This window comes from Pipistrellus kuhlii, unplaced genomic scaffold (assembly GCF_014108245.1).
Source record: "Pipistrellus kuhlii isolate mPipKuh1 unplaced genomic scaffold, mPipKuh1.p scaffold_m20_p_16, whole genome shotgun sequence".
Lineage (NCBI taxonomy): Eukaryota > Metazoa > Chordata > Mammalia > Chiroptera > Vespertilionidae > Pipistrellus > Pipistrellus kuhlii.
In genome coordinates, this window is record NW_023425471.1 from 5115972 (window position 1) to 5139052 (window position 23081).

The 23081-nt window shown below is 37.6% G+C and overlaps 1 protein-coding gene and 1 pseudogene across 4 annotated transcripts in view; both read right to left on the bottom strand.

Annotated features, from left to right (window-relative positions):
* SCML2 (Scm polycomb group protein like 2) overlaps nucleotides 1-23081 on the bottom strand; it is a 68020-nt gene that overhangs the window by 21761 nt on the left and 23178 nt on the right. For all 4 annotated transcript variants that reach the window (XM_045582298.1, XM_045582297.1, XM_045582296.1 and 1 more), the window contains exons 7-9: nucleotides 21180-21268; nucleotides 12913-13171; nucleotides 1217-1419 (exon numbers count right to left, since the gene is read on the bottom strand). In XM_045582298.1, coding sequence (XP_045438254.1) covers nucleotides 1217-1419; nucleotides 12913-13171; nucleotides 21180-21268 — 551 coding nt within the window. The remainder of the gene's footprint in view (nucleotides 1-1216; nucleotides 1420-12912; nucleotides 13172-21179; nucleotides 21269-23081) is intronic.
* LOC118719913 lies at nucleotides 368-865 on the bottom strand (annotated as a pseudogene).

A 23081-nucleotide genomic window follows, 5' to 3' on the forward strand; every position in this document is an offset into this window, starting at 1 on the left:
GTGGCTGCAACTGCAGCAGCTGCTACACTGTCTCTTCTATGTGGAGTCATTACCTGTTGGGATGGTCTCCCAACCCCTTAGACAGAGCCTGGCAATCCAGCAGGAGCCTGGGGAATTGGAACACCAGCTGGTACTCCTCTGTCAGTGGCCCTGCCAACCCCAGCACTTCCTGCAGCTCCAACAAGTGGCAATCAAGCAATGCCAGTACCTTTGGAGGGACGTACCTCCACACTCATGGAAACCAAGTTCTCCCCAGGCACATACACCAGACCCCAAACCCACTTTTCTTCACATTCTTTGGGTTGATTTTCCTGAATTCATCGCAATCACAGAGGATCAAGTCCATATGTTTTTGTCTAAAGCCTTGAAGGTGCCAATGAAGATTTGGCCATCTTGAAGGATATAATTTACTCTATAGTCGATGTTCTGCAGCATTTTGCTGGTCTTTCCCACAGTCATGAGTGCCATTCCACCAAATCAAATGTCTACATTAAAGTTTCTACATCCTTAAGAACAAATGGTAGGCTATGGACAAAGAGGTATGGTGCAGATTCTGCTACAAACAATGCAAGCTAGGGGCAGAAGCTTCAAACAGTAGGTGGAGCCTGGATTTTTGCTTGGAATCATCTACCTGGGATGTTGCAAGACTGCTTTAACCACCTCCTGGCGTGTTAGCTAAGAATGCCTGCCCCAGTTCCACCTCAAAGTCCACCATAGGCACTTGCTGCTGCTGAGATGGCACTTTCAGTTGTTCAATAGAGGACAGCCTCTACGTTTGTCCTCTTACGTCGGAATTGGACTTCCACCTCTGGTACATGCTGACCCGTAGTCCATCTCAGTGTAAACAGTCCCTGGACCATTCCATCCCACCAATGGCCATTCCTCAGAACACAATATCAGGTATCTGCCGTGGCCACTCAGCTCTGCGCTGGATTCACAGCTGCAGTGCCAGCTAATCTCCATGTGGTTTTGAAGAGGTCGAACACTATTCAAAGTTTTCCTTTTCCCCAAGAAAAGAAATAGCAATCTCAATGGCTATGTAGGCCGTAAAGAGCCGTGTGTGTGTGTGTGTGTGTGTGTGTGTGTGTGTGTGTGTGTTTTCTTAGTAAACTCTTAAAGGACTTCATCATACTTTTAGTAAATCCGAAACTATATGCTATAAATAATAAGGCACTACAGAGACCTATAATACAAATTAGTAGAAGATACAACTAACCTTTTTGGGAGCTTTTTTCTTTTGTGTGACAGTTTTAGCAGAACTTTCCTTCTTGGGGGCTGGAGGACGTGCAGGTTTGACCCGTCCTGACTTCCTGGTCGGCTGTGCTGGGGGTGCTGTGGCACTTTTCTTTGCAGGCTTCATTGACTTGCGGATTGGTTTGGAAACGAAAGACTGTTTTTCACCTGTATTCTTTCTAGGAGCTGAGTGGGGAAAACACAAAAATAAAATTAAATGACATAATTAAGGTATTGTCTCTTTACTACTCAAAATTAATATAAATTAATCTTTAAAAACATGCCAAAAGTAAATCATTGAAAACCACTTAAAATAAAGGTATGATTTAAAATTATGTTTTAGGTATTTAGGATTTCTTATTATCAGGAAATAATGGAATTCTCCAGAAAAAAAGTAAAGAGGCTTTTATAAGAGGAGCCAATAACTTTAAATTTAGTGCAGTGAAAATTTCTAACTACCTTTTGTCTGCTTCTCATATTTTTAGCCCTTAGCATAGAAAAGAGTTCCTCCTTCATAAAATACTATGCAATTATGCTACTAATTATGCTATATGCAGGAATCACTTTGCCTATCATACAGAAGAACATAAAACAGCTACCAATGGCTCCAGCTTTATCTTTCAGAAGCCAGGTGAGTCCCCTGCACTTGATTTTTAATGGCTAAGGCACATTATCTTCGTATATGTATGTCTAATAACAAAGCTTCATATGCTACAATATAGATGCCACATTAACATTGTCATAGAAGGACCACTATCAAGCCCGAGTGATTTATATCTACTAGTTATTTGGAAGTCCAACCCAAACTGTCTTAATATTTCAAATGGCTCACAAACACTCCATACAGTTTTACAAGACACACTGCAGGACAATTACCTGCCTTGTTACTTTAGTCTAGGTTCACAATTAAATATATATTTTTAGTATTATACCTTAATAACTTCATTTACAAATGAATTGTACACACAATAAGGAGTACTAAGGTCAAACAAAAGTTTTTTTACAGGATGAGTTATATAAATAAGACATTTATACATCTATGAAAAAATCAACTGCTTTTATTTTGAGAGCTTCATTTTACAACTTGAAAACCAATCTACCACTTTGTTCCTCCCAGATTCAAGGACTAAGTGTACGTCTGACTGACCTTCCATGAAGAATACCACATCTTCCCTACAGCCTTTTTATCTACCTTCTATCACCTCACATGTCAAGGAGAGGGAAAATTCTTCTCTTGGATGACAGAGCAAATGGAGAACCACTTAACTGTCACCATCATTCCTCCTTATCCCCATTTAGAGTAATTAATCTACTGACAACAGTCTCTTCTTACTTCTTTACCATCATCCATCTCATTCTCCACTCTCACTTCCACTTTCTTCAGTAATCAAATTCACATTATGTCTTCATACACAGTCTGTCATCATCTTCAGTAATCTAACCATCATATTTTTCACACTTCATCATCCTAATCTCATCATTAGATATTTCAGCCCCTCCCTAAAATGGTTATACTTAGCAATTTCTGGAACTCTTCTATCTCCAAGATAACCAACTGTACCTGCTTTCCATATCTCCAGTATCCTTACTTGTCATCTTTGCTTCACATCAACTGATGGTGCTTTTATTCCCTTTTTTATCCTCCTTGGAGGATATGTTTATTTTAGACAGAGAGGAATGGGGGTAGAGATAAAGAGAAATAGAGCAAGAGCAAGAGAGAGCAAGAGTGAGAGAGAAACATCGATTGGTTGCCTCCTGTATACACCCTGACTGGGGATTGAACCTGCAACCTTTTGGTATAAGGGACAATGCTCCAACCAACTGACACACCTGCCAGGAACTAAGCATAATTTTCATTCTCTTTGAAATATAGCCACAAGTCCTGTCAATTTCAGCCCTATCTTTTAGCTTTCTTTTGGCTTTACTTTACTCCCTATCAACCTGCATCCAACTGTCCACCTCCACCAATACCCTCTAACTAGTATTATTTACTTTATTACCCCTTAATCTCTGACAACATCCAGCAAGTCAGCTCCCACATCTAAATCACACTAGCATTTATTTTCTCTGGGTCTGTGCTATACAAGGGTCAGCAATCTTCTTATAAGGGTCCAATAGTAAATAATTTAGGCTATAAAGGACATATACAGTCTCTGTTGCATATTCTTTTTTATTTCTTCATTTGCTTGTCTTTTTAAACCCTTTAGGAATATAAAAACCATTCTTAGCTCACAGGCTGGAAGTGGCCCATGGGTTGTAATTTGCCAACTCCTGCTTTAGAACATTAGAATATCAATGATTACTATAAAATCCACCCTTCTTGGGACCAAGCCTGCAATCCGGGCATGTGCCCTGACCAGGAATCAAATGGTGACCTCGTGGTTCATAGGTCAATGCTCAACCATTGAGCCACACCCACTGGGCTAACTCTTTACTTCTTGACAACCTATTCATCTCCATAGTTCTGGTCCAAGCTGACTGAGCAGAACATAATCATAAAAGCATCTCTGCTGCGTAAGCAGTTGTACACAGTATTCCATTCATAGTAGCAGGGACACTCTGTCCTGGTCAGACACTGCCCACACCTCAATCTTGCCTTGCACAGGTCTCTGCCTATCACTTTTCCTTTTATCACCACACACTCTACAATACTGCTTCTTACCTTCTCAGTTTCCTACTGTGCCCAAAATAAGCATAAAAGTCCTTTTTAAGCCCCCCTTCATTTAAAAAAGATTTGTTTGTCAACTACTCACTACAAGGGAAAGGATGGACAACACTAGAAATGTTACAAAGTTACAAAGGAAAACAAGGTCTCTAATTTATAGTAGTAGCTGTACCAGTTTTATGGAAATGAGACTTGCCTTCTCATCTTTTAATCCTCTGGGACCTTGCACCAAGTTACCTATTCTAACCTGCGCAGTTCCCTGATCATTTACTAAGCAGAGATGGTTTGGTCAATGTCCAGAGTCCAGTGGTGTGACTAAGTCCAGCCTGTTCCTAAGGTCCTCCATTGTCCTTTCTGAGTCTCCATGATAACCCATGTAGTTTTCCCTCTCAATACCAAGAAACCATAGTTTTACAGAATTAAAAATACCTTGGGCGTATAACAAAAGGTAACTCCCACAGAGAAATAAATAACTCATTAACTTAAAAAAGATCTGCCTTTGGGGTCTCTTAGAATATCCCAATTTGGGAAGTGGTGCCACGTCTTTCCTAGCAGCTTTAACAAGATGATGTCTGGACAATTTAACCAAAATCAAATACACTGAAAGGATCTGAAGCTTCAATCCACTCCCTCTCCCCCTTTTCAAGACAGGGCACAGAGAGCTAAAATAAACAGATTTTAAAGACCGGGGGGGGGGGGGGGGGGGGGGGGGGGGGGGGGGCGGGGGGGGGGAATACCTCTTCATACACCTTATAAAACATACCTTAATTTCAACAGAATATTCTCTTATGGTTATTGAAAAGTTGTAAAAATGTTACAGAAAAGAAATTCCCAAACACAATTAAAGGTTAAAGGATAACTCTTTAACTTAAAACACAAAAGTCCAACTAAGTTGTTTGACTCTTTTCTTGGCATACATGCTAAATTAAAATAAGAAAATCGAATTTAGGAGTTACATGGTTTTCTTATCCTGTTAAATAATTATACCTCATAAGTATTCAACCTAGAAAGGAAATCATAAAAATGAAGAAACAAGCTAGAAATCAGAATTTAGAAGGGCTTTAATTTTAAGTGTTTTTAAATATATTTGTTTTCTACTTGGCCAATCATAGATGCTTTGTACACTACTCCCTTCAGCTTCATGAGGGTGCTCCCCATGAAGGCCTCTTTTTTTTTCCTTCCCACAATTCCTCCTCAGAGCTGCTCATTTCAAAAGAACCAAGATTTTGGTCCCAATGATATTATTAAAAAAAAAAAAAAGATGACCATTTCCAAAACCTTTAATATTTTCAGAAAAAAAATGTTCACATGAAAAGAAGCAACTTCAGTTGTTTCAGGTCAATTCCTATCACCTAAGCCTTTAAAAGCCATTCAATTTTTAGACCAGAATATTTTTCTTATTGAATGATTTCTATGAGTGATTTCCATTATGGTATTAAAAACAATCATAGCAATCACTGCTATACTTTCCACAAAGCACATTAAATGTATTGACACAATGTTTACTTGGTAAAATATGGTATCCATATTTCTGTGTCATAAATATATTTTTACTAAGTCTCATGTAATATCAATGAAAATTATGTTATATTCCTCAAAGCTACAGAAAAAAATCGGCAACATTTTTCATTATAAACTGTAGATTTAATGGTCAAATCTAACTTACAATCGGGTTGTTCCTTTTTTATTTAAATAATTTTTATGGTTGAAATAACCAGACTGACTTTTCCCTTGTATCATAAAACAATTTTTAAAAGTGACTAATCAAATAATAGTGCTAACAAATTAATAAGTAATATTTAGAATAAAACAGGGTTTTTGAGATAACAGAAATGACTGGGATGTTTAATATACAAAAGCTAACAAAGCAGACAATGACTTTCTTTAACCACACTTCAACTGCAATATGAAGAAATTTTGAGGGAAATCCCACCTTTGGAAATATTCCAGAGAACAAATTGTTGCTGCACTTACCATAAAGGTGATTTAGGTTCCACTCATGGGCCTCCTCCCCTACCAGGAAGAAAACTGCCTTTCTGAAGAAAGGAAGTCAACAACAAAGCCCAAGTTGCCTGAGGAAGCCTGAATTTCCAGCAAATGGGGATGAAGCTCTTTGCATTTGTTGATTTAAGGGGGTGGGAGTGGGAGGAGGGGACTGAGAGGACTGCTAAAGTCATTCACATATTGTCTGCGGACCCTATAGGCACTGATCATCAGTCACCTGTTCAAACTTCCTTCACTGCTGCCTTCACAGAGGATCCAAAGGTTACCCTGGGTCAGGGAATTTGGAAAGAAATGAGAAGACGTGCAAAATCTAACTGCCAACTCATTGCCTCTGTAGACAAAGTTACCCCTGCTGGACCACATGTCCTAAAAAACAAGACATTTTAATAGTCTCAAGAGAACTTGTTAAAATCTATTATAGAACAGAGACAAGAAAGAAGCTCCTGGTTCTGCTGGCAATTATTTAGCTGAAGCACTTAAAACAGAAAAAGGGCATTTGTTGTGTTAAGATACTTCTTTGCATCATAATAGCTGTTCATTAGCACAAGCAAAACATTTATTGCAAGCTCTGCCCATGAAAAAGAAAATATCAGCTGTTTTAAATTTCATGGCCCTTGAGTGAATAATGTGTTGATAGCATTCCGAACTACTTCATGTAGACCAAACAAGATCACTAAATAAGCTTGTATATTAGTCTATATTTTAAGCTATGTTGACAGTAAAAATTCAAACAAATGTTTACTGAGCTTTCTAGTGAGACTGGAACTCCTTGAGCTTTTTTTACATCCTTACTTAAAAATACTTCTGTTACTTTTATCCCACTATAACATAGAAAGGAAATGTGCTGCTTTATGTGGTTTTTACTAAACATACACCAATCATATTTTTAAAAGGGGGGAAAGTTAGTAAACATACATACTAAAAACTATAAAATCATCATTTTTAAATTTAGAGAAGTACCAGATACAGATGCCACATACTCCTCCGCACAAATCTGAACAGAGCAAAAACAGCCATAATTTCTCTCTCTCTCTCTCTCTCTCTCTCTCTCTCTCTCTCTCTCTCTCTCTCTCTCTCTCTCTCTGTGTGTGTGTGTGTGTGTGTGTGTGTGTGTGTGTTTTATTAAGAATGAAGTGGGATGGGGAGTAAAACTACTTGTTTCTCAATGGAGGCTTTCAAATATTTCTCAAAAGACTAACTTTGAATCAGTTCAAAAAATATTATATAGGAAGAGCTTTATAAAATAAGAATACTATATAAACTAACTAGTTAACTTTTAAGAAAGATGAGAAATCTAGATTTTAAAGCCCACTCCTATAAAATTTTAATTAAAAAAATGAATCATACACACACTTGCACACATACATAAAATAAAATAAACCAGCATTCAAAGAAGCAAACAGTGTCTAAAATTAATTACATTTAAATCTAGTTAAAATTTTTTTGAAAACAGTTTGTATTCGTGAAACTTATGTCTGAATTAGCAACAAAATAAATCTAATATGACAGTTCTAGCTAATATTCATTATCAGAAATGTTTTACAAAGTGTGAACAGAATGTCATATTTACCAGTGAGTTCCACTTATAAATTAAGGCTGTTTCCCTGAGAGGCAAGAGGAGTATTGAGGGACTCAACAAATGAAAGGCTTTAATCAAGAAGACTTAAGATGGTCGCTGATGGCCTCTGGTGCCACTACTCAGGAATGCTTGGCTACACCTTCCTGATCCTAGGTTTTTCCCTCCTCCACAGTTCCCTTCGGACAAGAAGAATTCCTCTATACCCTCGGGATTCTGCAACTTTATACTCAAGGCATCTGGGAGTTTGCTGCCCTCCTTACTGGTCTGTATGGTCATCACTGTTTAAAGAATTAAGCTATAAGATGACAGACACTTCACATCAGTGTGGTTCATTCATTTACAACCAATGATGCATAAACCTGAAAGTAAGTTAAATAAAACCATTGTGTTCGAAAGTTTAATTCATATACTTAACTTTAAAAGTATTTAAGAACCTTTAAAGCCAGGCAGAATGGTTTAAAATGCAGCAATTTATTTCTTAAAACTGTTAATATCCCACAATAGTAGAATAAATAATGCTGGGGCAGCTTTTTTTTTTTTTTTAATACTCTGCTTCTCATAGCATATGGACAGACAACAATATGCTGAAGGCCTAGAGGAAGCGGGGGCAGGGTAGGAGAGGCCAAGGAGGTGAACTGGGGGGCATCTGTAATAGAGTCAACAATAAAAAATGTATCTGCTTCTGAATTTCTCAAATAATGAAGAAAAAAACACCTACATTTACTGTGTTCATAAATAAAATTATAGAAAGAAATGTTTTTAATAAACAAAAACAAAAAATAAATTAAAAGGTCAATAAATAAAATTATAGAAACAAAATAGAAACTTATTTGTTTATAAATTTACCCAAATAAAAATAGTAAGAAAGAAAAGATTTTTTTTTAATTCGCCTTTAAAATTATGGTAGTCCCAGTTCTGATTCTAAGTTGCTGGATTTTAAGTTTTGCTCCTTCCTGTATTAATAAATATTTGGACTTGAATGACATGACTGGCTGTAATTCCTCTACTGTATATGCTGGAAACAAAAGAAGGGCTTGCAGGGCATTCCTAAATATCACTTTTTAAGAGAGAACTAGGATATAAAAGGGGGGACAAGTTGAAACAGAACAGCAAGATCAACTGAATTCTTCACGAAGATAACCTACAATGGGATTTGTTTTCGTTTACTTGGCTCAGCCTTCTTTAAGTTGCCAAGGACACAGCAGCACACATCTTTCCTCCTCCTCACCCTGGATTGGTCTCCAGAATAAATCTGGTGAGCTGTGACAGCACCAACCAGAAGCAAAGGGCCTTGAAAGATTGTAAGGTCATAACAAGAACCAAGAAAGGAAAGCCTAAATAAACAACAGAGAGAAAAAGCCACATAGCTTGCTAAATTTCTATCTAAGGAATGCTTCTCAGTGGATTTTTCTACCAATGATTATTAGCCTGATAGAACTTGGCTGTTTCTGATTATAGAAGTGTTAGCACAAGGAGGACATTTTTATTTTTAAAAAAGTTTTATAGTAAATTAAACTTTATTACTGTTCTTAAAGAGATAACCAGTAAAGCTTAAATAAGTAGTTTTTAATGTAAATTCAAATCAAGTGGCATTCATGGATGCCCCACTACATTTCTTTAAGAAATCATGTAAGTGAATTGTCTTTAGTCATTAATTATTTGAAAAAGTTTTAAATGATATGTCCTAAAACTAATGTTGAAAAAGCAATTATATAAAGGTTGAAAAACAAACATTTCTAATGGGTTCAAGAATATTCAAAATTAACAAAAAAATAAATATTTTAATTTATGAATTGAATGAATTTATTATTTATAGCTTCTTATATTACCTAACTCTTAAGGCCCTTAAATTATTAAATATTCAAGTAAACATATTTAATATTTCTGTATGTTTTTAAAGACCATTTAAAGGTTTCTAATTTTTACTTTAACTGGTGAAATGTCTAGTGGGATAGAGAACAGAGCAGGCAGATCTAAGAAAATACTGGTGAAACCACATTTTTAAAAACACTCTGCATCTTCTATTTACTCACCTCTCTAAAATCTGGTTTTTCAAAGAAATCTATTAAACACTCTTTTACTTAAGACCACTAATGAGTTCCCTTGACTTTTATGCTGCATTTGATAGTATTGTATACTGACTCCTTAAATATTTTCCTCTCTTGTTGGTGGAACCAATCTCTCTTACATTTATGTATACTTTTCTAAATTGGCTTCTATTTTCTAGTCATCTCATTTTTGTATTTTTCAAAGTTTGGGCCTCTAACCATGTGCAGCGGAAATACCTGAGCTTCACTCCGGACCTACTGATTCAGAACCCATGGATATGAGTTCCAAGCTCCCCCACATGATTCAAGTGTCAGAATTACTGTTTTAAATGTTGACCCAAGCCGTGGCCTCCATGGCATGGTGACTGAGTGTAGATCCATGAACCAGGAGGTCACAGTTCTATTCCCAGTGGGGGCACATGCCTGGGCTGTGGGCTTGATCCCTAGTTAGATATGTGCAGGAGGCAGATAATCAGTGATTCTCTCTCCCTCTCCTTTCCTCTCTGAAATCAATAAAAATATATTTAAAAATATAAATGTTGACTCAGCAAATCCTCTTCTACTTCTATCTGTTACACGTGCACAATTAAAATTACACCCAAAATTTCCACTACTTACAGCTATCAATAGGATTATAAACTGCCATCCTTCCCCCTGCCAGCACCTATAATCATACCTGACACAAAAAGTATTTTTTTATGAACATGAAGACTCTCAAACCTGCTTTTTCAAGCAAGATCTATCCTTTTTAGGTGTCATACCTGCACATGAAGCTCTCCAATGGACATGTCCACCTGGTTGTCCTAAAGCTATCCTGAATCAGTTAGCATTCAGTTCAGATAACAATAACAGAAAAGCCTTAAAAAATAGAGGTTTATATAACATAGAATTTTTATTTCTCTCAGATAAAAGTACGGAACAGGCTAGTATAAAAATGTTGTCCCACCAAGTACAGAGACTCTGCCTCCTTTCTACTTTCCACTCCACTATGCCTAGAATATGGTCCCCGTTTCATGGTCTGCGATGGAGCTCCACCCAAAACAACCACAGCTCTAGCAGCAGGATAAAGCAAGAAGGCAGAGGAGACGGGTACATTCATCTCTCTGTAACACACCTCCTGGAAGTAGAACACACTACTGTACTTTTCTTCATTGACCAGGACTTAATCTAATGATCACATCTAATTGCTAGAGAGGTTGTAAATGTAGTCTTTATGTTAGGCCAGTGGTTGGCAAACTCATTAGTCATCAGAGCCAAATATCAACATTACAACGATTGAAATTTCTTTTAAGAGCCGAAAACCGACTTCTGTACATGGACCATGAAGTTTCAATGGCACTGTATGTCCACGTCCACACAGGGTATTTGTGGAAGAGCCACATTCAAGGGGCCAAAGAGCCACATGTGGCTCATGAGCCCCAGTTTGCCAACCACTGTGTTAAGCATCCAACTTGTATTACTAAGAAAAAAAGGGAGACCAGATACTGGAGGACAACAGCATTTGCAGCCACACATTCCAACGTCACTGTGTCACAAACTGAGCTGTCAGTTTTTAAGATAAACTGTAATTTTAACCTTTGGGATGTGTCTACTCTATCTTTAACTCCATTCCCCTTGACAAACTTTTTCTCCTCTCTTAATAGTCTTATCATGAGTCTTTTTGTGAAGCTTTTCTTTAACCAACCACTTTTACCTCCAGCCTAAACAGACTGGATACCTTTGAACCAACTTCATATCTAGCATACATCTCTATTTTTACATTTTTAATTCTGTATCATCTTTTTAAATCTATCCCTCCATTCATTCCTTTCCCAATAGAAAGCAAACTTCTTGAGGACAGAGACTATGCCTCACTTATCTTAGTATTACATGCATATAGGTATGTATCATACTAAATTTTACAAAAACCAATCATTAATGTCTGCTTCCTACAAATATGGCAGTAAGAAACTGGTAAGAGGTGTCTAATAAAAAGAACATCATGGTATGTAGTATTATATTAAAGTCCCAAATTACAATAAATTCCCCCTTTATCTGTGGTTTGCTTTCCATGGCTTCAATTACACATGGTCAACTCCAACCCAAAATATTAAATAGAAATTCCAAAAATAAACAATTCAGATGTTTTAAATCATGTGCCATTCTAAATAGCATGATAAAATCTCACATCATCATCCTCCTACACAACCAGGACATGAATCATCCCCTTGTCCATCATCTCCATGCTATATACGCCACTCACCATCAGTCACTTAGTAGCCATCTCAGTTATCAGACTGACTGCCATGGTACCACAGTGCTTGCGTTCAAGCCGCCCTTATTCTACTTAATAATATCCCCCAAATACAAAAGTAGTGATGCTGGCAATTCAGATATGTCAAAAAGAAGCCACAAAGTATATGTATGTATAGGAAAAAACATAGAATATATTTTGCCAATATCCAAGGTTTTAGATATCCACTGGGGGTTTGGAACATATTCCCTACAGATAAGAAAGGACTAATGTAATACAGCTACATGCACTTATCTCCACTCCCCTCCTCCATGCAGCTTACCTACAAATTTTCTACACCATTTTTCTCTTTTCTGCTATAAATAAATGTAGTGAGGTAAATTTTAAGTATGTTTACATTTGATTCCACTAATAAGTTTATATTTAACTAAGGCCAATGAATGGGTTATGTGCATGGACCCCTCTTAAATCTCAGCAGCTATTCCATTCTCAGAAAACAGGTTAGGCATGCCTACGGCCTTAGAAGAGTCACCAAAAAAAGTCCAATGTTTTTATGACTTTTCTCTGAAAAAAATATCCGGAAAATCATAGTATTCAACTTATGAAACACAACATCACAATGGATAAACCCATGACTAAAATAACATACTAATCTATGATGGCTTCCATAGGGTCGAAATGTTCACTGATGTGTAGATTTTACTTAAGACTATCAATATCAATTTAATTGTAAAATGACCAAAATTATGTAAAACGTGTATGTAATAATTGTTATGCCCAACCTTTTAAATTCTATCTTCTAGATATAAACAATGGAATACCACATGTAATTTTAAGTTTAATATCAACTATCAAGGAAACTGAGAACCCCAAAGTGCTTATAGCAGCGAGGCCTCAATGGTCCAAGAATAGCTCCAGCTTTGCCCATATCTCCAGTGTAGACTGTCAATTCAGGCTATGATACTGGGTTGGACCTCAAGAATTCTAATCAAAGTCTTCTTTTATCTCCAGTTCTCTAGCCTGGACAGTACCCTCCTTGCTCTGTCTGTGGCTCCAGTGGGTATGAAATGCTAACCTCAATGCCAATAGCAGTTATATATCATTTCAATAAAATAAAAGAAGATAATAAAATAAAAGAAGATGTAGTTACTTTTTTTTCTCTCTCCATAGGCTCCTGGTGGTTGTAATACATCCCCTGCCAGACGACACCACCCAACTGGGAAAATATCTCGGCAATAGTACTTGCACCAGTAATCAAAAGCTTCACTCCAGCCATCGAATGTGATATGAACTTCGTCTCCTCTCACACCTCCAATAGTTGCAGGACAAATCATATCCGGGTTCTTTTTGTCTACAGCTTCTAGTTTCATCCCCACTTTAAAGTTATTTAGAGGTGGCATTGGTGGTTCCTATCAAAACATTGAAAACGTTTTCATTGTTTAGATGTATTAAGAAGCATTTGTTCAATTGATTCTTACAACCTGTAGCAACCAAAAGTTGAGTTCTGTGCATATCAATTAAAATAAAGGAAGAAAACAGTTTTTACAAATCTCTCTGCAGCTCTGCTCTACAACATCCCACTTACTCGGGAGCAGAGCCAAGAACCTGGAAGGAAACAAAATCAACCTGACAGTAATTTAGACATTCATTTACTCATTCATTCAAGAAATATATATTGTACACTATGTACCAAGAATTCAGGATTCGTTGGTAAACAAAAATATTAAAGATGCCTGTTCTGGTAGAGCTTAAATTCTAGTGGTGGTAATGATAGGATTATGGGCTGAGTGGGGACAAAGGGAAGAAGCAATCAACAAGAAAGTTTAAAAGATGGCCGAAACCGGTTTGGCTCAGTGGTAGAGCGTCGGTCTGCGGACTGAAATGTCCCAGGTTCGATTCCGGTCAAGGGCATGTACATTGGTTGTGGGCACATCCCCGGTAGGGGGTGTGCAAGAGGCAGCTGGTCGATGTTTCTCTCTCATCGACGTTTCTGGCTCTCTATCCCTCTCTCTTCCTCTCTGTAAAATATCAATAAAATATATTTTAAAAAAAAAAAAAAAAAAAAAAAAAAAAAAAAAAAAAAAAGAAAGTTTAAAAGATGGAGTCAAACAAATCAACAAATATAAAAATTATAGGTGGTAAATCTATAGAAAAGTCAGACACAGGAACATGAAAGTCATATATATCATATATATGATATCCAATCCAGAATACTTAAAAAAAAAAAAAAAAGTATGCCTTAGTTTCAAAAGTTAAAGCATGCAAATGCTAGCAGGATTCTTAGAAAGCCCAAGTGCTATGTTGAAGGCAACATCTTTTCTTTCAATTTGCATTTTATCCTAGTAAATGGCACCATCAGCTCCCTAGTCATTCAAGCCAGAAGCCTGGAAATAATCCTAGACCAGTGGTTCTCAGCCTAACTGAACATTAGACTTACCTGATGGTCACACCACAAGAGAAAGTATTAAATTGCTCTTGGGTGGGGCCCAGGCACCAGCAACTTTTAATTCCCCGGGTGATTCTAATGTCCATTCAAGGCTGAAAATCACTGTCCTGAAGGCATCCTTTTCCATTAAAACTCACATTCAAAGACCACAACCTGCCAATTCTACCCTCTAGATCTCCAGAAAACTAACATTAAATGCTAACCTCCAATTAGTTAGTATATGACAAGACACTGTTTTCTATATATTAATTTAATTCTTACAATACCCTATGAAGTCAGTGAAATTACTACCCTCATTTTATAAGTGATAAAACTTATGCACAACTGCCTAAGAATACACCATAGTATCATAGCTAGATTTTAAATCTAGGCAACCAACTCCTTGCAACACCTTACCCCATCATCTGCCTGGCCAACTCCAACTCATCCACTTCCAAATCCCAGTTTTCTTGGTCTCTTAAGGCTTCCCTGACCAACTCCTTCCCACTCCTAGGCCCACCTCAGAGGCAATCTTGCCTTCAATAAAGAAACTACTGTTGGAATGTGTTCACTCCTCTATGAGATGAATGGATTCTCAAAACAGGTACTACATCTTATTGATGTTATTTCCAGCACAGGACCCAACAACAAGCAGTTAAAAATATGAATGAACTAAGAAATCACATGAAGAACAGTAAATAAGCTCCCAAATAATTCTTTAACCAAGATATAATTTAAGAAATATATCGGGTAGGTTGGTCCCTTTTTAAAATGCCTCTTTAAACCCATTTCATTATCCATATTTTTCCACTGTTATCCTTTACACCTTTGCAATTTGAAAGCTCCTTAATTATTAGCCCTCAACATTCTTTTAATTACATACTCTTAATTTGATTATTTAAAACCTCCCTGAAAGTAGACAGAACAAAAATTAGCTTGAGCAAATATCAAAGTCTATATAATAAAAGCCTAAGCCATCATTATGGTGGAACGACCAGAATGACTGGTTGCTATGATGCACACTGACCACCAGGGGGAAGACACTCAATGTAGGAACTGCCCCTGGTAATCAGTGCACTCCCACAGGGACAGTCCCGCTCAGCCAGAAGCCAGGCTCACAGCTGGAGAGTGCAATGGTGGTGGCGAGAGCCTCTCCCGCCTCCGAGGCAGTGCTAAGGAGAAGCAAGCTGAGTGGTAAGGATCCTGCATCTAAAGAGCACTTAGCTGAGCCATAAGGAGTGAGCAGGCAGGCAGTAAGGAGCAAGGAATCCCAGACTGTGAGACAACTGTTGACTGCCAGCTTAGGCCTGAGCCCTCGAGGGAGCCCAGACTGCGAGATGGCACAGGCCAGGCTGAGTGACCCACCCTCCCCACCACCAGCGCACGAATTTCATGCAATAGGACTCTAGTATTTAATAACTAAACAACTGATAAAAAACAAGATTTACATATTGCCACTAAAAATCAATTATCTATTACCATATATGGGGTAAAGGGGGGTATATTTAGCAAAAGACAGCCTTGGTAGTTAATAAATTTGTGCTGGACATTCACAGAATACAGGAAACATTCAAGGCACACATAAGAATCCCAGGACCTTGCCGAAACTGGTTTGGCTCAGTGGTAGAGCTTCGGTCTGCGGACTGAAAGGTCCCAGTTTCGATTCCGGTTAGGGGCATGTACATTGGTTGGGGGCACATCCCCGGCAGCTGGTCGATGTTTCTCATCGATGTTTCTAGCTCTCTATCTCTCTCCCTTCCTCTCTGTAAAAAATCAATAAAAGAAAAAAAGAATCCCAGGACCTTAAAATGTCATATGACAGAATAAGAGAGACTTTCTGTAGCAAAGCAAATTAAGTTCAAATGGAAGTACAAAGTTATTCTCCAAAGATTTTCATACTATTTATTAATTCTTCTAAATTTTATAAGTTTACTTATCAAATTTACTTACATCAGTATACCCATACAAACAAATATTAACAGGCTCTGAAAGAAAACAAATATTTTTTTAGTTTTTTTATTTTATTGATTTTTAGAGACAGAGGAAGGGAGAGGGAGAGAGAGAGAAACATCATTGTGAGAGCAAACAGTGATCAACTGCCTCCTACATGCCCCAACCAGAGATCAAGCCCACAACTCAGGCATGTGGCCTGATCAGGAATCGAACCAGCAACCTTTCAGTGCACAGACAATGCCCAACAAACTGAGCCACGCTGGCTAGGGCACAAATCTTTACTTTTGAAAAAGAAAACTGCTCTTTTTGTGTAACATAGTAAATTAAAGGGCTTTATCTCAAAATAAGGTACCTCCAGATTTAGATAATTAGCAAAATGGTTCCCTCTGCTGTCCATGAAAGGTAATGATGTTGCTTTTAAATGATTTTAAAGAATATGCTTTGTCAACATCAGTTCTTGAATGACTTCCTAACATAAACATATAATTTGCAAAAGCAATAGTAAAATAAACAAGGGGTCATTGTCTTTTCTTTTACTGTGATAAAAAATGATTCTGTTCAAGAAGGTGGCAGTAAAGAATGCTTTTTCAACCTCCTTCCTCACTTACCTACAATATGGTTCTTAAAGGATATTTCTTCCCAAATCCCACCAACTCTGAAGCCAATCTCAGCATTACCTGCATTACTCCTCTGCCTGAAATATTCTTACCCTTATAACCTCATGGTTCATTCTCTTCCTTTCTTCAGATATTCACTCAAATGGCACCTTCTTAGCAACACCTTCCTGACTAATCTACACCCTCCCTTAACCTTAGTATACATATAACTATGAAACATAATATATGCATACTTTATTTAACATGGTTTGTTATACATTCCCCAGCTAGAAGGTAAGCTTTATAAGGGCAGGAAAGGTATTTTTTTTATTCTTTTGTTTAAAGCTGTATTCCCAGAGTCTACCTCTGACCACAAACTCCTATCCTTAACTTCTATTTCCTTACTTTTAATCAACTATTTCTTTGACCTCATCAAGAATTCTAGTCCTTCTACCTTCATTTACTCATTTACAAATATATACTGAGTGACTACTACATGCCACACATTACTGGAGGTTCTTGATATACAATATATTAACTAGCAAAACAAACAAAACCCCACCCTTGTGGTGCTAGTAAAGAGAAAGATAAGAAGCCATGATAAAGTAAGTAAAATATATTCTATGTTAGAAATAAGTGCCATGCAGAGAGAGAGAGAGAGAGAGAGAGAGAGAGAGAGAGAGAGAGAGAGAGAGAGAGAGAGAGAGAGAGAATAGAGAATAAGGGAGATCCAAAGAACATTGTATAGGAGAGGTAGTGTGATTTCAAATAGGGTGATCAGGACAAGCTTCATACAGAAGGTGACAGTAAGCAGAAACCTGAAAAGAGGTGATTATTAACCATGCAGCTATCTAGAGGAAAAGTGTCCCAGGCAGAACAGCCAGGATCTGAAATGTTCGAAACAGCAAAGAAGCAAGTACGGCTAAAATGTAGTCTGCAAGTATGAGAGCAGTAGGCAGCGAGGTCAGAGAAAGAATAAAGGGTCGTATTATGTAGAGTGGTAGAGGCAACTATAAGAACTCTAGCTTTTATTGGGAGTAAAATGGAGAGCTCCTGGACGGCTTTGAGCAAAGGATTGATATAATCTCACCTTTTTTTTCAAAGGAATATTCTGGTTGCTGTGTTGACTAACAACTCTAAGGTTATAAGTAAAGAGACCACTGAGGAGGCTACTGCAGTAACCGAGGAGAGAGAGAAAAGTAGCTTTACCAGTCTGATAACAATGGAGATGTCAAGAAGTGGTTGTATTTGGAATATCTTTTGAAGATCGAGCCGATAGGATTTCCTTATGAACTGGATACAGTGTGTGAAAGAAATAATCACCAAGGTTTCTGGCCCGAGGAACTAGAAGGATAGTTGGGAAAGGCTGCAAGAGGAGCAGTTTGAGATATATATTAGACATCCAAGTGGAGATGTAGAGTAGGAAGGCTGAATATACAAATCTGAGTTAGGAGCAAAAGGTCTAGATTGGAAACACAAATTTTAAAGTCACCTGCATATAAAGTGTATTTAAAGAGAGAAATTAGATGAGATCACCAAGAAATTAATAAAGATCAGAGTTTCTCAACATGGGCACTATTGCATTTGAGGCAGAACATTCTGTTGTGGGGCTATCCTGTGCATTGTAGGATGTTTAGCAGCATCCCTGGTCTATACCCACTAGATACAGGTGGTACCCCTACACAAAGTTATAACAACCAAAATTGTCCCCAGATATTGCCAATGTTCCTTGAGGGCAAATCGCTCCCCTTCCCAGCTGAGAACCACTGATAAAGATTTAAAAAAAAAAAAAAAAAAGAAGAAGAAAAAGAAAAAGAGGACATGCCGACACCGGTTTGGCTCAGTGGATAGATTGTCAGCCTGCGGACTGAAAGGTCCCAGGTTTGATTCCGGTCAGGGGCATGTACCTTGGTTGCGGGCACATCCCTAATAGGGGGTGTGCAAGAGGCAGCTGATCGATGATTCTCTCTCATCGATGTTTCTATCCCTCTCCCTTCCTCTCTGTAAAAAAAATCAATAAAATATATATTTTTTTAAAAAGAGGACCAAACATTCTATCACACCTTTTCATTTCCAGGTTAGCCCTGTCACCACTTTCTTCTCGACACCCAAAACCAACTTATTGCATGGTGCTTGCTGTTATCTCCAACTCTTAGTTCAATATCATATCCATTTTACCTATATATACTTAGTTGCTGAGAACTGCAGAAGAAAAGTCCCACTGAGCCAAACCAGTTTCGGTATGAACTACTTTATAATTTTTAAAATGAGCCCGGCTGGTGTAGGTCAGTGGTTGAGCATCAACCTATGAACCATGAGGTCACACAAGTTCAATGCCCAGGTGCAGGCTTGATCCTGGGCAGTGTGGGGTGTGAAGGAGGCAGCTGATTGATGATTTTTTTCATCATTGATGTTTCTATCTCTTTCTCCCTCTCCCTTCCCCTTTGAAATCAATAAAATATTTTTAAATGAAAAACCTAATGTGTATGTCAAGTGGCTTGTGACTAGCTAATAAAACAATTTGATATGTAAATAAATTCAGTGGCTTTTCTAAAGCCACCACCCAAGCTAATAGGTGTTTAATAAAAACTACTGCTAGCCTTTACAGTGTGGCTAAGTGGTTAGAGTATCAGTCCACACACCGAAGGATCTAGGGTTCAATTCCCAGTCAAGGGCACATACCTGGGTTGCAGGTTCAATCCCCAGCCCCAATCAGGGTGCATGTAGGAGGCAATTAAGTGATGTGTCTCTATCACTTTGATGTTTCCTTCTCTCTCTCCAACTCCCTCCCTTCTACTCTAAAAAATCAATGGAAAAATATTCTCATGTGAGGATATACAACCAAAAACACCTACTGCTAAACATCTCCTGTGATTAGCTATTCTTACATTTACTTTACATATTGCCCAAAGTGCTTGCAGCATTTACCTGTGCTCTTTCCTTGTAAGGCAGCCCACTTTTAGTACTTATGATGCTCAAAACTGCACTCAACTTTTTTTTTGCAATGCACGAGTCATTTTTTTAAAGAGAAGTTTATTGATTTTTAGAGAATGAGGGAGAGAAACATCCATGTGAAAGCTCAACATGGACTGGCTGCCTCCTGCACGCCCCCTACTGGGGATTGTGCCCCCAAAGCTAGGCATGTGCCCTTGACCAGGAATAGAACCAGCAACCTCCCAGTGCACGGGACAATGCCCAATCAACTGAGCCACACTGGCCAGGGTGCAGGAGTCATATTAATTGATGTGTCACATCCTTATGTCCTTAATTTTTTTCAAAAGTTTTTAAAAACTATAATCAATGTTTATTATTCTTGATATGAATAGTTGTAATAAAATTTAAGTGACTAAGAAAACAATTAGGACAACAGTTGAGAAAGAAATATTTGACCCATAATTTAACTAAAGCTTGGCTTTCATTCATTGTTCGCTAAAATAGTGTACTCTTCAACAATTTCTCAAGAGCATAAACTAGTTTTGGAACTTTCCCTTTGTTATTTAACAAGTATTTCCTTATAACAAATTCATTCTGATGACTGTGTTTAACATTCTTTTACTTCTAAAAACAAATCTCTCGGGGTAACCTTCAAGTAATTTTATTTCCCCATCATCATTTTCCTCAATATCAAAGGGATGACTAACATAACTAAGTGAGGGGGAAGCTTCACTTCTGAAAGTAAATAAAAAAACAGCAATGAACATCTGCTTCCAGTAGAACACCCCTTTCATATCTAAGGTCGACAAAGAGGGTACTCATTCATTTTGGCTAGTGGATGATTACAACTGAATAACTTTTTTTTTAATAACTTGCTGTCATGGGCTGAATTGTGTGCTCCCATCAACTACGAACCAAGGAGAGGGGCCTCAAAGAAACCAATCCTGACAATACCTTGACCTCAAACTTTTATCCTCTGGAGCTTTGAGAAAATAAATTCCTTTTGTTTAAGTTACTGTTATGGGCTTACTATGTCCTCCCAAAGTTCATAAATTGAAGCCCTAATCCCCAATATGACTATTTAGGGCTAGGACCTTTTAAAAGGTAATAAAGGTTAGGTGAGGTCATAAGGCTGAGGACTGTTGTCCTTATAAGAAGAGAAAGAAAAACCAGAGATTCCTCTCCGTCTGTGCATGTCCAGCAAAAAGGCAGCCATCTATAAGTCAAGGTGAAAGGCCTCACCAGAAACCAACCCTGATGGCACTTTAATATTGCACTTCTGACGTTCAGACTGTTAAAAAAAAAAAAAAAGTTTCTTTTGCCTAAGCCACCTAGTCTGTAGTACTTTGTTATGGCAGCCCTAACAAACTAATAAATACACTTTCCAACCATTAAATTTAAAAAGCATTTTTGTTTTTTCATATTAGAGAAGGCGAAGTATTTAAGTACCCCATTAAAAAAGAAAACCATAGCCCAGCTGATGGAAGTTCTTCATAAATCCTTTCTTACCTCCTTGAAGAATGTGGCAGGTGCCATTTCAGATCCATCCAGTGTTCGCAAAAGAAACATAGGCCAAGATGATGTACTCATTTTGTATCCTATTTTAAAAATTAAATCAGATATCATGAAAAAGCCTCCGTATGAAATTACAGCAAGTTGATATTAAAAATAGCGTTCATTTACTATTCTCGAGAGAATAACTTTCTTATCGAGGAACTCAGGAATTGGGCCAGAGGAGTAGCTACATTCTCCAACTGGTGCTACGATAGCCACTGTATCATTTGGCAACAATGCTACAGTGGAGTAGAAACTCTCATTTTAGAGAAGCCAGTAGCGGGAGATCATCAACATACATGTATACGTTGGGAATGGGCCATTACACTTGGGTAACCCAAACCAGAACTCAGGAGAGCTTCCGTTTCTTACCAACAGCCTCACAAGCAGGGCAAAGGCTGCAAAAGACTTCCAGGCCCTCTTTCCTCCCCTCCCCCCCCCCCCTTTATTTTCTTTCAGATAAAGACAGTTTTCTGTCAAACTCAGTCAATGTACACTAACAATGGTGCATTTCATTTTATGTAAATTTCACCTTAAAAAGCTGCATAAACACAACTCTAGTTAATGATATGTATGCTAAAGTATTCAGGAGAAATGTAATAATGTCAATTACTCTCAAATGTATTTTCAAATAAGATGGATTAGTAAATCCATAGAAGGGCAGACGGATAGATGAGTGATAAAGCAAGTATAATAAAATGATAATGACAGAACCTACGTAATGGATAGGTGGGTATTCATCGTAAAATTCTTTCACCTTGTATGTTTGAAATGTTTCATACAATATGTTAGAGAAAAATACAACTCTCACTTTAGCAGTCCTTGCACACACTACATAAACATGATCTTCTCTTAGAATATATATTAGTTGCTATTAAAATAGGTATAATTTTTAGAGATCTTATAATTAATGGTGACTATAATAGCATCTGGAAACAGGGATCTGCTGGTTTTACTGCATTCTGGGGACACTCTGTTTCAGGCAGCATTTGCCTGCCTTGATACCAGAACTGGAGAGAACTTGTCATGTATTCCTGATGAATACATGCAGTAAGACAGGGAGGCATATGAATCACTGGCCACAGGTCCATCAGTAGGGTAAAGCCTACAAAAAGAGTTTAGCTAGAAAGTTATCCCATAACAATCCTGTACCAAAACCCCCTAATATGATTAGGGAGCTAATTGTTGCTTGGGAAAATGGGGGAAGGGAGATTTATTACATACTCACTCACTATTATTAGTGATATATAATAAGGTTATCCACAGCATATATTTTCCACACTGTGGTCAGAATATTGCATAAGAATCATTCCCTGTTCCTTAAGCCTTTCTCTTACCCCTTACCTTATCTTATTGCATCATGTACCATGATTTTTCTAAATTTAACATTTTTCTTAATTCTGTAAGTCCCTGAAGTCAAACATAGATTAAAAGGCTAAAAAATAGGTTAAAGTGCATATAAAACTCAAACAGACAAAACCAATATATGATGTTAGGAAGGCTAGGCAGTGGGTTAACTTGGGAAGGGGGTGGTTATGACTGGAGATCAGCAGGAATGGAGCTTCTGCATTATGAGGGCAATCTGTTTCAGGCAGCACTCATTTGCCTTGATACCAGAATTAGAACTTGTCGTATATTGATAATAATCACGTATCTTGATAATATTCACATATCTTGATTTGGGTGGTAGTTAAACAGGTGTTTTCATATATAAGCTGTACACCTATGATTTATACACTTTCGGTTTTTATGTTAAAACTTTAAAATATCTCTTAAGTAATAACCTTTAAGTTTTAAATAAACCCATTTTAAAAGGAAAATTAAATAAGTTGTGTTATATTAAAATGGAAACTAAAC